The following is a 13159-nucleotide window of genomic DNA, read 5'->3' as shown; positions in this document are numbered from 1 at the left end:
TCTGAAGTTTGCTGGAGAGCATTTGGATGATCCAGAAGAAGATTGGGAGAATGTCATATGATCAGATGAAACCAAAATATAACTTTTTGGTAAAAACTCAACTCGTCGTGTTTGGAGGACAAAGAATGCTGAGTTGCATCCAAAGAACACCATACCTACTGTGAAGCATGGGGGTGGAAACATCATGCTTCGGGGCTGTTTTTCTGCAAAGGGACCAGGACAACTGATCCGTGTAAAGGAAAGAATGAATGGGGCAATGTATCTTGAAATTTTGAGTGAAAACCTCCTTCCATCAGCAAGGTTATTGAAGATGAAACGTGGCTGGGTCTTTCAGCATGACAATGATCCCAAACACACCGCCCGGGCAACGAAGGAGTGGCTTCGTAAGAAGCATTTCAAGGTCCTGGAGTGGCCTAGCCAGTCTCCAGATCTCAACCCCATAGAAAATCTTTGGAGGGAGTTGAAAGTCCGTGTTTCCCAGCAACAGCCCCAAAACATCACTGCTCTAGAGTTGATCTGCATGGAGGAATGGGCCAAAATACCAGCAACAGTGTGTGGAAACCTTGTGAAGACTTACAGAAAACATTTGACCTCTGTCATTGCCAACAAAGGGTATATAACAAAGTATTGAGATAAACTTTTGTTATTGACCAAATACTTATTTTTCCACCGTAATTTGCAAATAAATTCATTAAAAATCCTACAAATTGATTTTTTATTTTTTTTTCTCTCATTTTGTCTGTCATAGTGTAGTGTACCTATGATGAAAATTACAGGCCTCTCTCATCTTTTTAAGTGGGAGAACTTGCACAATTGGTGGCTGAGTAAATACTTTTTTGCCCCACTGTATATGCGCACAGTCACTGTGGGGGTGACGTCATCGATGCACGACCAGTCGCGGAAAAAAATATTGGCACCCTTGCACTTTTTTTAAATATTGCACCATTTCTTCCAGAAAATGGTTGAAATTAAAACATATTTTGGTATCACATATGCATGTCTTTGGTGTGCAGTTGAACAAAACCAAAAAAATCGGAATAATTTACTAAATCTTAGATAATTCCACAAAGAAATCCTAAAACGGCCCTGACAATATTATTGGCACCTTCTAGAAGTAGTTAGAAATAATTCGATTTCAAGTAGGTGATTCTCATTTACTTTGGAATTGAAGTCACCTGTGGTGAATGGAAGGTGCCTGCAGTAAAAAAAATATTGTATTTATCATGTTTGAATAGAGAAAAAGACTCATTGTCCTGTTTTGTGTCACTGCGTGTACCACACTGAGCATGGACAAAAAGAAAACCAGAGAATTATCTGAGTAGGTCAGACACAAGATTGTCCATGCTTGGCTACAATCTCAAGTTCATCTCCAGAGACCTTGATGTTCTGGTTTCTCCTGTACGTAATGTTATCAAGAAGTTTAAGGCCCTTGCCACTGTTGCCAACCTCACTGGATGTGGCCACAAGAGAAAACTTAATGGAAGATTGCAGCAAAGGATTGTTCGAATGGTGGCGAAAGCACCTCAATCAACTGCCACACAGATTCAAGCTGACCTTCAGACACAAGTTACGAGTTTCAACTCGCACCATCCGTCACCAACTCAATGAAGGGGGTTATATGGTAGGAGACCCAGGAAGACCCCACTGCTGAGAGAAAGACATAAGAAAGTCCGATTGTAATTTGCCAAAACACATCTGAACATGACAAAATCCTACTGGGAGAATGTTCTGTAGAAAGATGAGACCAAATTAGAGGTTTTTGGTAAAGCACACCATCCCTATGTTTACAGAAAACAAAATGAAACTTTCAAAGAAAAGAACACCTTCCCTACAGTCAAACATGGAGGTTGAGTGATGTTTAGGGGTTGCTTTGCTGCCTCCGACACTGGGTGCCTTGAAGGTGTGCATGGCATCATGAAGTCAGGTGAATACCAAGGTATTTTGGAGCGCAATGTCGGACCCAGTGTCAGAAAGCTGGGTCTCCGTCGAAGGTGATGGGTCTTCCAGCTGGACAATGACCCCAAACACACTTCAACCAGCACAAAGGAATGGTTCAAGACAAAATGCTGGACTGTTCTGAAGTGGTCATCAATGAGTCCAGATCTAAATCTTGTGGAGAGATCTGAAAACAGCAGATAGGAGAAGGCACCCTTCTAATCTGGCAGAACTGGAACAGTTTGCCCAAGAGGAGTGGGCCAAACTGACTGTACAGAGGTGCAGGAAGCTCATCAATGGTTATAGGAAGCGTTTGATCGCAGTTATTCTGACCAAAGGCTGTAGTACCAAATATTGAGTCTAGAGTGTCAATACTTTTGTCAATTTAAATGGATATATTAAGTTCTGAAAAAACAAAGGTTCTGTAATATTAACAGTGAAATAAAGAATTGTGGAGACCAAATACTTTGTTCAATTTCAACTTATTTTTAGGGTGTATTGTGAGTTACTTGAAAAAAGAGCAAGGGTGACAATATTTTTGGCCATGACTGTATTGATGAATCCGGTGACTGAGGTGGTAAACTCCTCAATGCCATTGGAATAATCACAGAACATATTCCAGTCTGTGCTAGCAAAACAGTCCTGTAGCGTAGCATCCAACCACTTCCATATTGAGCGAGTCACTGGTACTTCCTGCTTTAGTTTTTGCTTGTAAGCAGGAAACAGGAGGATAGAATTATGGTCAGATTTTCCAAATGGAGGGCGAGGGACAGCTTTGTACACATCTTTGTGTGTGTGAAGTAAAGGTTGTCTTGAGGTTTTCCTCTCTGGTTGCACATGTTACATGCTGGTAGAAATTTGGTAAAACTGATTTAATTTAAGTTGGCCTGCATAAATGTCCCTAGCCTCTAGGTACGGCGCTTCTGGATGAGCATTTTCTTGTTTGCTTATGGCCTTATATAGCTCGTTGAGTGTGGTCTTATTGCTAGCATCGTTTTATTTGTGGTAGATAGATGGCTATGAAAAATATAGATGATAACTCTCTTGGTAGATATTGTGGTCTACAGCTTATCATGAGGTACTCTACCTCAGGCGAGCAATACCTCAAGATTACCTTAATATTAGAAATTGCACACCAGCTGTTATTGACAAAGACACACACCCCCTTCCCCATGTCTTACCGGGCGTAGCTGTTCTGCCCTGCCGATGCATGGAAAACCCAGCCAACTGTATATTATCTGTGTCGTCGATTAGCCACAACTCGGTGAAACATAAGATACTACAGTTTTTAAGGTCCCGTTGGTAGGACAGTCTTGAAATGAGCTCATCCAGTTTATTATCCAGTGATTGCACGTTGGCTAATAGAACGGATGTTAGGAACGGGTTGAGAGGGCCGACTAAAGTGTTCTGCACCTTGCTTAAGGGCCCCCAGTTACCCAACCCCCATATGGGCCCCCTACCTCCTCTCTTCCCCATCTTCTGATTGAGTGCAGGTTTCTGTAGTTGTCGGTTGCAGAAAAAAACATCTCTGCATTTTCCCCACCTCAAGTGCCCCCTACGAGCTTGGGCCAGGAGGAATCAGCCCCTGCATTAATCAGGCCCTCTTATCGCGTGGGCAATGTATGCATCCAGCTAGGCTGAGGAGGGTACAGACTGAGGCAGAGAGCTACTGAGGGAGGAGAGGGAGAAATGTTTCGAAGTGCAGAGGGAGACAAACGGTATAGATTGCGGAGAGGAGATGGTGTAGAGCTCTACCTGATGGTGATGATTTCCCCAGGGTTAGCCCTGATGTTCCAGCTGCAGTTGATCCTGGAGGGGTACTGGAAGGGCCAGCCAGGGCTGGTGATCACTCCACTGGACGCCCTGATCTGCTCTGCAACATCTCCACAGGCTGGACACACACACACAAACACAGACAGGCGTGCGCACACACATGCACACCCACGCAGACACACAAATGAGCATTTAAAGTGATAATTTAAGGCCGGTAGTTTTGAAAGTAGTGCTCTCAAGCCAAAACGGTTCACCAAAGATTGTGTTCCACCTTACATACAGTTGAAGTCGGAGGTTTACATACACTTAGGTTGGAGTCAATAAAACTTGTTTTTCAACCACTCCACACATTTCTTGTTAACAAACTAGTTTTGGCTAGTCGGTTAGGATATCTACTTTTTGCATGACACAAGTAACCTTTCCAACAATTGTTTACAGACAGATTATTTCACTTATAATTCACTGTATCATAATTCCAGTGGGTCAGAAGTTTACATACACTAAGTTGACTGTGCCTTTAAACAGCTTGAAAATGATGTCATGGTTTTAGAAGCTTCTGATAGGCTAATTTATTTATTTTATTTCACCTTTATTTAACCAGGTAGGCTAGTTGAGAACAAGTTCTCATTTGCAACTGCGACCTGGCCAAGATAAAGCATAGCAATTCGACACATACAACAACACAGAGTTACACATGGAAATAACAAAACATACAATCAATAATACAGTAGAACAAAAGAAAACAAAAAGTATACATATAGTGAGTGCAAATGAGGTAAGTTAAGGCAATAAATAGACCATGGTGGCGAAGTAATTACAATATAGCAATTAAAAACTGGAATGGTAGCTGTGCAGAAGATGAATGTGCAAGTTGAGATACTGGGTTGCAAAGGAGCAAGACAAATAAATAAATACAGTATGGGGATGAGGTAGGTAGATGGGCTGTTTACAGATGGGCTATGTACAGGTGCAGTGATCTGTGAGCTGCTCTGACAGCTGGTGCTTAAAGCTAGTGAGGGAGATATGAGTCTCCAGCTTCAGAGATTTTTGCAGTTTGTTTCAGTCATTGGCAGCAGAGAACTGGAAGGAAAGACAACCAAAGGAGGAATTGGTTTGGGGGTGACCAGCGACCAGTGAGACATCATTTGAGTCAATTGGAGGTGTATCTGTGGATGTATTTCAAGGCCTACCTTCAAACTCAGTGCCTCTTTGCTTGACATCATGGGAAAATCAAAAGAAAACAGCCAAGACCTCAGAATATTATTTTTAGACCTCCACAAGTCTGGTTCATTCCTGGGAGCAATTTCCAAACGCCTGAAGGTACCACGTTAATCTGTACAAACAATAGTATGCAGATATAAACACCATGGGACCATGCAGCCGTCATACTGCCCAGGAAAGAGACGTGTTCTGTCTCCTAGAGATGAATGTAGTTTGGTGCGAAAAGTGCAAATCAATCCCAGAACAACAGCAAAGGACCTTGTGAAGATGCTGGAGGAAACAGATACAAAAGTATCTATATCCACAGTAAAACCAGTCCTATATCGACATGAATGAACCTGAAAGGTCGCCCAGCATGGAAGAAGCCACTGCTCCAAAACCGCCATTAAAAAAAGCCAGACCACGATTTGCAACTGCACACGGGCACAAAGATCGTACTTTTTGGAGAAATGTCCTCTGGTCTGATTAAACAAAAAAATAGAACTGTTTGGCCAATAATGACCATCGTTATGTTTGGAGGAAAAAGGGGGAGCTTGCAAGCCAAAGAACACCATCCCAACCGTGAAGCACAGGGGTGGCAGCATCATGTTGTGGGGGTGCTTTGTTGCAGGAGGGACTGGTACACTTCACAAAATAGATGGCTTCATGAGGTAGGAAAATTATGTGGATATATTGAAGCAAATCTCAAGACATCAGACAGGAAGTTAAAGCTTGGTCACAAATGGGTCTTCCAAATGGACAATGACCCCAAGCATACTTCCAAAGTTGTGGCAAAATGGCTTAAGGACAACAAAGTCAAGGTATTGGAGCAGCCATCACAAGCCCTGACCTCAATCCCATAGAAAATTTGTGGGCAGAACTGAAAAAGTGTGTGTGCAAGCAAGGAGGCCTACAAACCTGACTTAGTTACACCAGCTTTGTCATGAGGAATGGGCCAGAATTCACCCAACCTATTGTGGGAAGCTTTTGGAAGGCTACCCAAAACATTAGAACCAATTTAAACAATTTAAAGGCAATGCTACCAAATACTAATTGAGTGTATGTAAACTTATGACCCACTGGGAATGTGATGAAAGAAATAAAAGCTGAAATAAATCATTGTCTCTACTATTATTCTGACATTTCACATTCTTAAAATTAAGTGCTGACCCTAACTGACCTAAGACAGGTAATTTTTACTTGGATTAAATGTCAGGAATTGTGAAAAACTGAGTTTAAATGTATTTGGCTAAGGTGTATGTAAACTTCCGACTTCAACTGTATGTGTATCATGCCATTGTTCTCGAACCCTGCACTGTGCACAAAGAGAGTAAATTAAACAGATGTGCTTGGATCCACTATGCAAACTCATTGGACAATACTGGGCTGACCTGATCCCGTCTAACATTTTTACCTTGCAACCTAATTGGGCATGATTCCACCTGCCAATAAACATTGTCCATCATGCTAGGTTGCTGTAAGCTACTGATTTTCTATCACACTTTGTGGCATGGTCGGAAAAGACTAGGGCAAAATATAATAACATCTGAGGACCTTCAGAATGTATTCACACCCCTCGACTTCTTCCAAATTTTGTTGTGTTAAAAGTGGGAATAAAATTTATTTTATTTTCATTTGTGGTCAACAATCTACAGAAAACACACAAAAAAATATATATTAGTATATTAGTAGATAGGTAATGTTAGAAACAGCTAAGATTTTTGCACACCTGGATTGTACAATATTTGCCCATTATTTTATTTTTCTATTCTTCTTCAAACCTCTGCCAAGTTGGTTGTTGATAATTGCTAGACAGCCATTTTCAAGTCTTGCCATCGATTTTCTACACTGAATGTACAAAACATTAGGAACACCTGCTCTTTCCTTTCCATGATTTAAGCCCTATTCGCATAGGGACTAATACTACTATAGAATGTCAGTAATTATTAGCCCAGCATGTCCATTTTTTCAGTGGACGATTCGGACGGAATTGGTTTTACCAAACTGCCACTGCAATTCTTTTTTTCCCCTCATTCAAAATTGGCTCTTCCTTGCGTGAAGACATTTCAAATATCTAAGGATAGCCTAATATTAGCCTACAGTTCAGAGAAAGTCAAAATAATAATGCATATTATTAAGAACCATGAACTGTAACCTATCCAGACATTTAATTACCTGACGTGTACGGAAATGTAGCAATTCATTGGCACAATATCGTCCACTTCATCTTTTAAAAGAGAAGTATGGCACTAGGAAAGTTGATATATGACAAAACAATTAATCCGAAGGACCAAAAAAAAACGATACCAATGAATTGGCAGATTTAAGAAAGAAAATGTATTTGTAATAATGACAATAGCAACAATACTGAATGAACACATATTTTAACTTAATATAATACATCAATAAAATCAATTTAGCCTCAAATAAAATGAAACGTTCAATTTGGTTTAAATAATGCAAAAACAAAGTGTTGGAGAAGAAAGTAAAAGTGCAATATGTGCCATGTAAAAAAGCTAAAGTTTAAGTTCCTTGCTCAGAACATGAGAACATATGAAAGCTGGTGGTTCCTTTTAACAGGAGTGTTTAATATTCCCAGGTAAGAAGTTTTAGGTTGAAGTTAAAATAGGAATTATAGGACAATTTCTCTCTATACGATTTGTATTTCATATACATTACTATTGGATGTTCTTATAGGCACTTTAGTATTGTCAGTGTAACAGATTATCTTCCGTCCCTCTTCTCGCCCCTACCTGGGCTTGAACCAGGAACACATCGACAACAGCCACCCTCGAAGCAGCGCTACCCATCGCTCCAAAAACCGTGGCCCTTGCAGGGCAAGGGGAACAACCACTCCAAGTCTCAGAGCGAGTGACGTTTGAAACGCTATTAGCGAGCACCCTGCTAACTAGCTAGCCATTTCACATCGGTTACACCAGCCTAATCTCAGGAGTTGATAGGCTTGAAGTCTTAAACAGCTCAATGCTTGAAGCACAGCGGCGAGCTGCTGGCAAAACGCACAAATATGCTGTTTGAATGAATGCTTATGAGCCTGCTGGTGCCTACCATCGCTCAGTCAAACTGCTCTATCAAATCATAGACTTAATTATAACATAACACACAGAAATACGAGCCTTAGGTCATTAATATGGTCGATTCCGGAAACTATCATCTCAAAAACAAGATGTTTATTCTTACAGTGAAATACGGAACCGTTCCGTATTTCATCTAATGGGTGGCATCCATAAGTCTAAATATTCCCAAACTGTTGCACATACACTGACTCTGCATGCAATGAATGCAAGAGAAGTGACACAATTTCACCTGGTTAATATTGCCTGCTAACCTGGATTTCATTTAGCAAAATATGCAGGTTTAAAAATATATACTTCTGTGTATTGATTTTAAGAAAGGCATTGATGTTTATGGTTAGGTACAGTCGTGCAACGATTGTGCTTTTTTCGCAAATGCGCTTTTGTTAAATCATCCCCCGTTTGGCGAAGTTGGCTGTCTTTGTTAGGAAGAAATAGTCTTCAGAGTTCACAACGAGCCAGTACACATTGGAGAAAGACAGTCCTTTTTCGCGAATACGCATCATCAACCATGTGTAGTTAACTAGTGATTATGATTGATTGATTGTTTTTTATAAGATAAGTTTAATGCTAGCTAGCAACTTACCTTGGCTTCTTAACAGGCAGTCTCCTCGTGGAGTGCAATGTAATCAGGTGGTTAGAGCGTTGGACTAGTTAACTGTAAGGTTGCAAGATTGAATCCCCGAGCTGACAAGGTAAAAATCTGCCATTCTTCCCCTGAACAAGGCAGTTAACCCACCGTTCCTAGGCTGTCATTGAAAATAAGAATGTGTTCTTAACTGACATGCCTAGTTAAATAAAGGAGTAAAAAAATATATTAAAAAATCAGCTAAAATGGTCTCCAAAAATACAGATTTCTGATTGTTATGAAAACTTGAAATCGGCCCTAATTAAATCGACCATTCCGATTAATCGGTCGACCTCTAATCTGAAGGCTATATGCATAGTACTTTGTTTTAAACATCAATTGTCCAGATGTTCTTACCCAAACTGGGTGCAGCACCTGTTGAACTCTGTAATATCCCTAAAAACCGAGGCGTGACGATTTGCACAGGATAATTATTATCTGAAGAGCTGGAAGTTTGCTGAAAAACAGTAGGTTTTTAGGGCTGGGATAATAACCTTCCTGCCAAGTAAAACTGACTGACATGGCAGATTTGAATGGGACTAAAATGACAGATGTTCTCTTCACAGTCCATGCTGTTCCATAGGGTGTATTTTTATCATAAAAAAAAGAAGAAATCTGATTCAAATGCTTGCATCTGTTACCCGATGTGAATTTGGGTGTCTGAGCTGTGTGCTAGTAGTTTAAACGGACAGCTCTGTACATTCAGCATGTCAACACTTCTTACAAAAAACAAGTAGTGATGTCAATTTCTCCTCCACTTTGAGCCACGAGAGATTGACATGCATATTATTCATTTTTAGCTCTCTGTGTAAATTCAAGGCCAAGCTGTGCTGCCGTGTTCTGAGCCAATTGTAAAAAGCCAGGAGCTTTTTTTCATAGTATAATTTCTAATAGTATAACTTCTTATTTAGTTTAGTCACGATTTCTCAATTTGCAGTACTTTTGCCAATCAGTTGTGCAGCCAGACTTATTTGCCTCAGCTCTCTCAACCATACAATTTTTATATTCTTCATCAATCCACTGGGATTTAACAGTCTTTGCTGTCATTTTCTTAAATGGGTGCATGCTTATTAGTAACTGGATTAAACAATTTCATAAATGTGTCAAGTGCAGCGTGTGGTAGCTCCTCATTACACACCATAGGCATACAAATATTGTTTATATCAACATAGGAATCACTACAAAACTTATTGTATGACCTTGTGTGACTTTGGTTTTCCTAGATATTATTACTACATTGTGATCACTACATCCGATGGATTTGGATACTGCTGTCAAGCACATTTCTTGCAGGATTAGTAAAGATGTGATCAATGTTGATGATTTCATTCCTGTGCTGTTTGTTAATACCCTGGTAGGTTGACTGATAACCTAAGTGTATGTAAACGTACGACTTCAACTGTATGCATGTTGATGATATCATTCCTGTGCTGTTTGTTACTACCCCTGTACAGTAGGTTGACTGATAACCTGAACCAGGTTTCAGGCACTAGTTACAGTTTGAAGCTTCTTCTTAAGTGGGCGCTTGATGAAAGCCAGTCAATGTTACAATCACACAGAAAATATACCTCTCTGTTGATATTACATACATTTTTCAAGCACTTCACACATTATCCAGATACTGACTGCTAGCACTTGGTCTATAGCAGCTTCCCACAAGAAAGGGCTTCAGGTGAGGCAGATGAACTTGTAGCCATATTACTTCCAACATAATTTAACATGAGATCCTCTGAGCTTTACAGGAATGTAGTTCTGAATATAAGCAGCAACAGTGGTAGCAATAAATGCATTGGGATTTCTGTCTTTTCTGTTGATGTTATAACCATGTGGCTCAGTTGGTAGAGCTTGGCGCTTGACTCCCACGGGGGACCAGTACCAGAAAATGCATGAACTCACTACTGTAAGTGGCTCTGGATAAGAGCATCTGCTAAATGACTAAAATGTCAAATGTATGTATTGCTACCACTGTATCAAAAGGTATGATCTATTATCCATCTTCCTTATAAAACGTGTTTTGTTTACAAAAAAGCTGCAACAATCACGTAGCCAGTTGTGAAGAGAAAGAATCCGGCTAAAGCATTCAATGACACGATTCAAAGAGGACACAGGGCCAGATATGATGGGTATTTTATTAGTGTCTAGCAGAGAATCCATCAGCTCTTTGACATCCAGTTTCAACTGTTCAGAGCTGACTTCATAATGTCATTAAAACCCACATGGACTACAGTAGAATCGATGACGAGTCCTGACGTAGTACATTCGGGAGCAGCTTAGTAATGTCGTTTACTCGAGCTCCGGGATAGGACATTTTTTTTGCACCAGGAACAGTCATATTTCTTATGGAGCTGCCAAAATCATGGCTGGCAAGAAGGACGAGGAAATTCTCCCACTCCAACGCTTCACAGGATTCGGAGAACCCTTTAAGGATGGGCGAGAGGTCGGCTAAGCTATCAGTTGTTTGGATCTGCTCCAGGCCTGTCGTAGGGAGTGTAGCCTGCTTTGCGGCAGGCCGCTGTCTTCAGCTTCCATGGCTCGTAACATGCGACCATCATTGGATTTGCATGCTCCTCTTGCTGTGCTCCTTCGACTCCACTATCAGATGGGGGAGGAGAGGAAGAAGATGGCTCCCCTGGAGAGCGAACTCTGGGCAACAGTCGGACAACAACAAACAGCAAGGCAGAGATGCATCCAAAAAGTGCGAACACCATCCAGCCCACCGGCGTAGAAAAGGTAAACATTCCAATCTGCGTTTCCCCCAGTTTCTTACGTAGGTTTGGAATTTCTTTGATCAAGGAAACCACTTCAATCCTATAATCCCCGGCAAGCAAACAATTGCCACATTGGAACTCCGAGTGATTTGTATTTACTATGGATCCCCATTAGCTGATGTAAAGGCAGAAGCTACTCTTCCTGGGGTCCGGCAGAATTAATGCAGTTATACACATTTAAAAACATTACAGAATTCACAACACACTAAGTGCGTGCCCTCAGGCGCATACTCCACAACCACATATCTACAACACAAAATCCATGTGTACGTGTGTGTGTGTATAGTGCATTATCATGTGTGTGTTACTTCACAGTCCCCGCTGTTCCCCGCTGTTCCAAGGTGCATTTTTACCTGCTTTTTAAATTTGATTCTATTGCTTTCATCAGTTACCTGATGTGGAATAGAGTTCCATGTAGTCACGGCTCTATGTAGTACTGTGCGCCTCCCATAGTCTGTTCTGGACTAGGGGGCCGTGAAGAGACCTCTGGTGGCATGTCTTGTGGGGTATGGATGGGTGTCTAAGCTGTGTGCTAGTAGTTTAAACAGATCTCTGGTGACATGTCTTGTGGGGTATGGATGGGTGTCTAAGCTGTGTGCTTGTAGTTTAAACAGATCTCTGGTGACATGTCTTGTGGGGTATGGATGGGTGTCTGAGCTGTGTGCTAGTAGTTTAAACAGACCTCTGGTGACATGTCTTGTGGGGTATGGATGGGTGTCTGAGCTGTGTGCTAGTAGTTTAACTTCTTATGGCTGCAGGGGCAGTATTAAGTAGCTTGGATGAAAAGGTGTCCATTGTAAACTGCAAACAGTTTGGGCTGCCTGGCTCATTGCGAACTAATTTGCCTGAATTTTACGTAAGTATGACATAACATTGAAGTTTGTGCAATGTAACAACAATATTTAGAGTTAGGGATGCCACCCGTTAGATAAAATACCAAACGGTTCCGTAATTCACTGAAAGAATCAAACATTTTGTTGTCGAAATGATAGTTTCCGGATTCGACCATATTAATGACCAACGGTGTGTTATTATGTTATAATTAAGTCTGATTTGATAGAGCAGTCTGACTGAGCAGCAGCAGGCCCATAATCATTCATTCAAACAGCACTTTCGTGCATTTTGCGAGCAGCTCTTCACAAGCACAGCGCTGTTTATTACATCAAGCCTATCAGCCTAATGCCTGGTGTAACCAATGTGAAATGGCTAGCTAGTTAGCTGGGAGTGCGCTAATATCGTTTCAAACGTCACTCGCTTTTAGATTTTGAGTAGTTATTCCCCTTGCGCTGCAAGGGCCGCGGCTTTTGTGGAGCGATGGGTAACGCTGCTTCGAGTGTGGCTGTTGTCGATGTGTTCCTGGTTCGAGTCCAGGTAGGGGCGAGGAGAGGGACGGAAGCTATACTGTTACACTGGCAATACTATAGTGCCTATAAGAACATCCAAGTCAAAGGTATATGAAATACAAATGGTATAGAGAAATAGTCATAAAAATCCTATATTAACTACAACCTAAAACCTCTTACCTTTATATTGAAGTCTCATGTTAAAAGGAACCACCAACTTTCATATGTTCTCATGTTCTGAGCAAGGAACTTAAACGTTAGCTTTTTTACATGGCACATATTTCACTTTTACTTTCTTCTCCAACTTTGTTTTTGCATTATTTAAACCAAATTGAACATGTTTCATTATTTATTTGAGGCCAAATAGATTTTATTGATGTATTATATTAAGTTCAAATAAGTGTTCATTCAGTATTGTTG

General features: G+C 40.8%; 1 protein-coding gene across 2 annotated transcripts in view; it reads right to left on the bottom strand.

The window, feature by feature from the left end:
* Positions 1-13159, bottom strand: part of lrp12 (low density lipoprotein receptor-related protein 12) — a 42329-nt gene that overhangs the window by 17594 nt on the left and 11576 nt on the right. For both annotated transcript variants that reach the window (XM_042295737.1, XM_024441898.2), the window contains exon 3: positions 3691-3826. In XM_042295737.1, coding sequence (XP_042151671.1) covers positions 3691-3826 — 136 coding nt within the window. The remainder of the gene's footprint in view (positions 1-3690; positions 3827-13159) is intronic.

Source organism: Oncorhynchus tshawytscha, linkage group LG13 (assembly GCF_018296145.1).
Source record: "Oncorhynchus tshawytscha isolate Ot180627B linkage group LG13, Otsh_v2.0, whole genome shotgun sequence".
Taxonomy (NCBI): domain Eukaryota; kingdom Metazoa; phylum Chordata; class Actinopteri; order Salmoniformes; family Salmonidae; genus Oncorhynchus; species Oncorhynchus tshawytscha.
The sequence above is the reverse complement of the archived record's forward strand: the minus strand, read 5'-3'. Positions and strand labels throughout refer to the sequence as shown.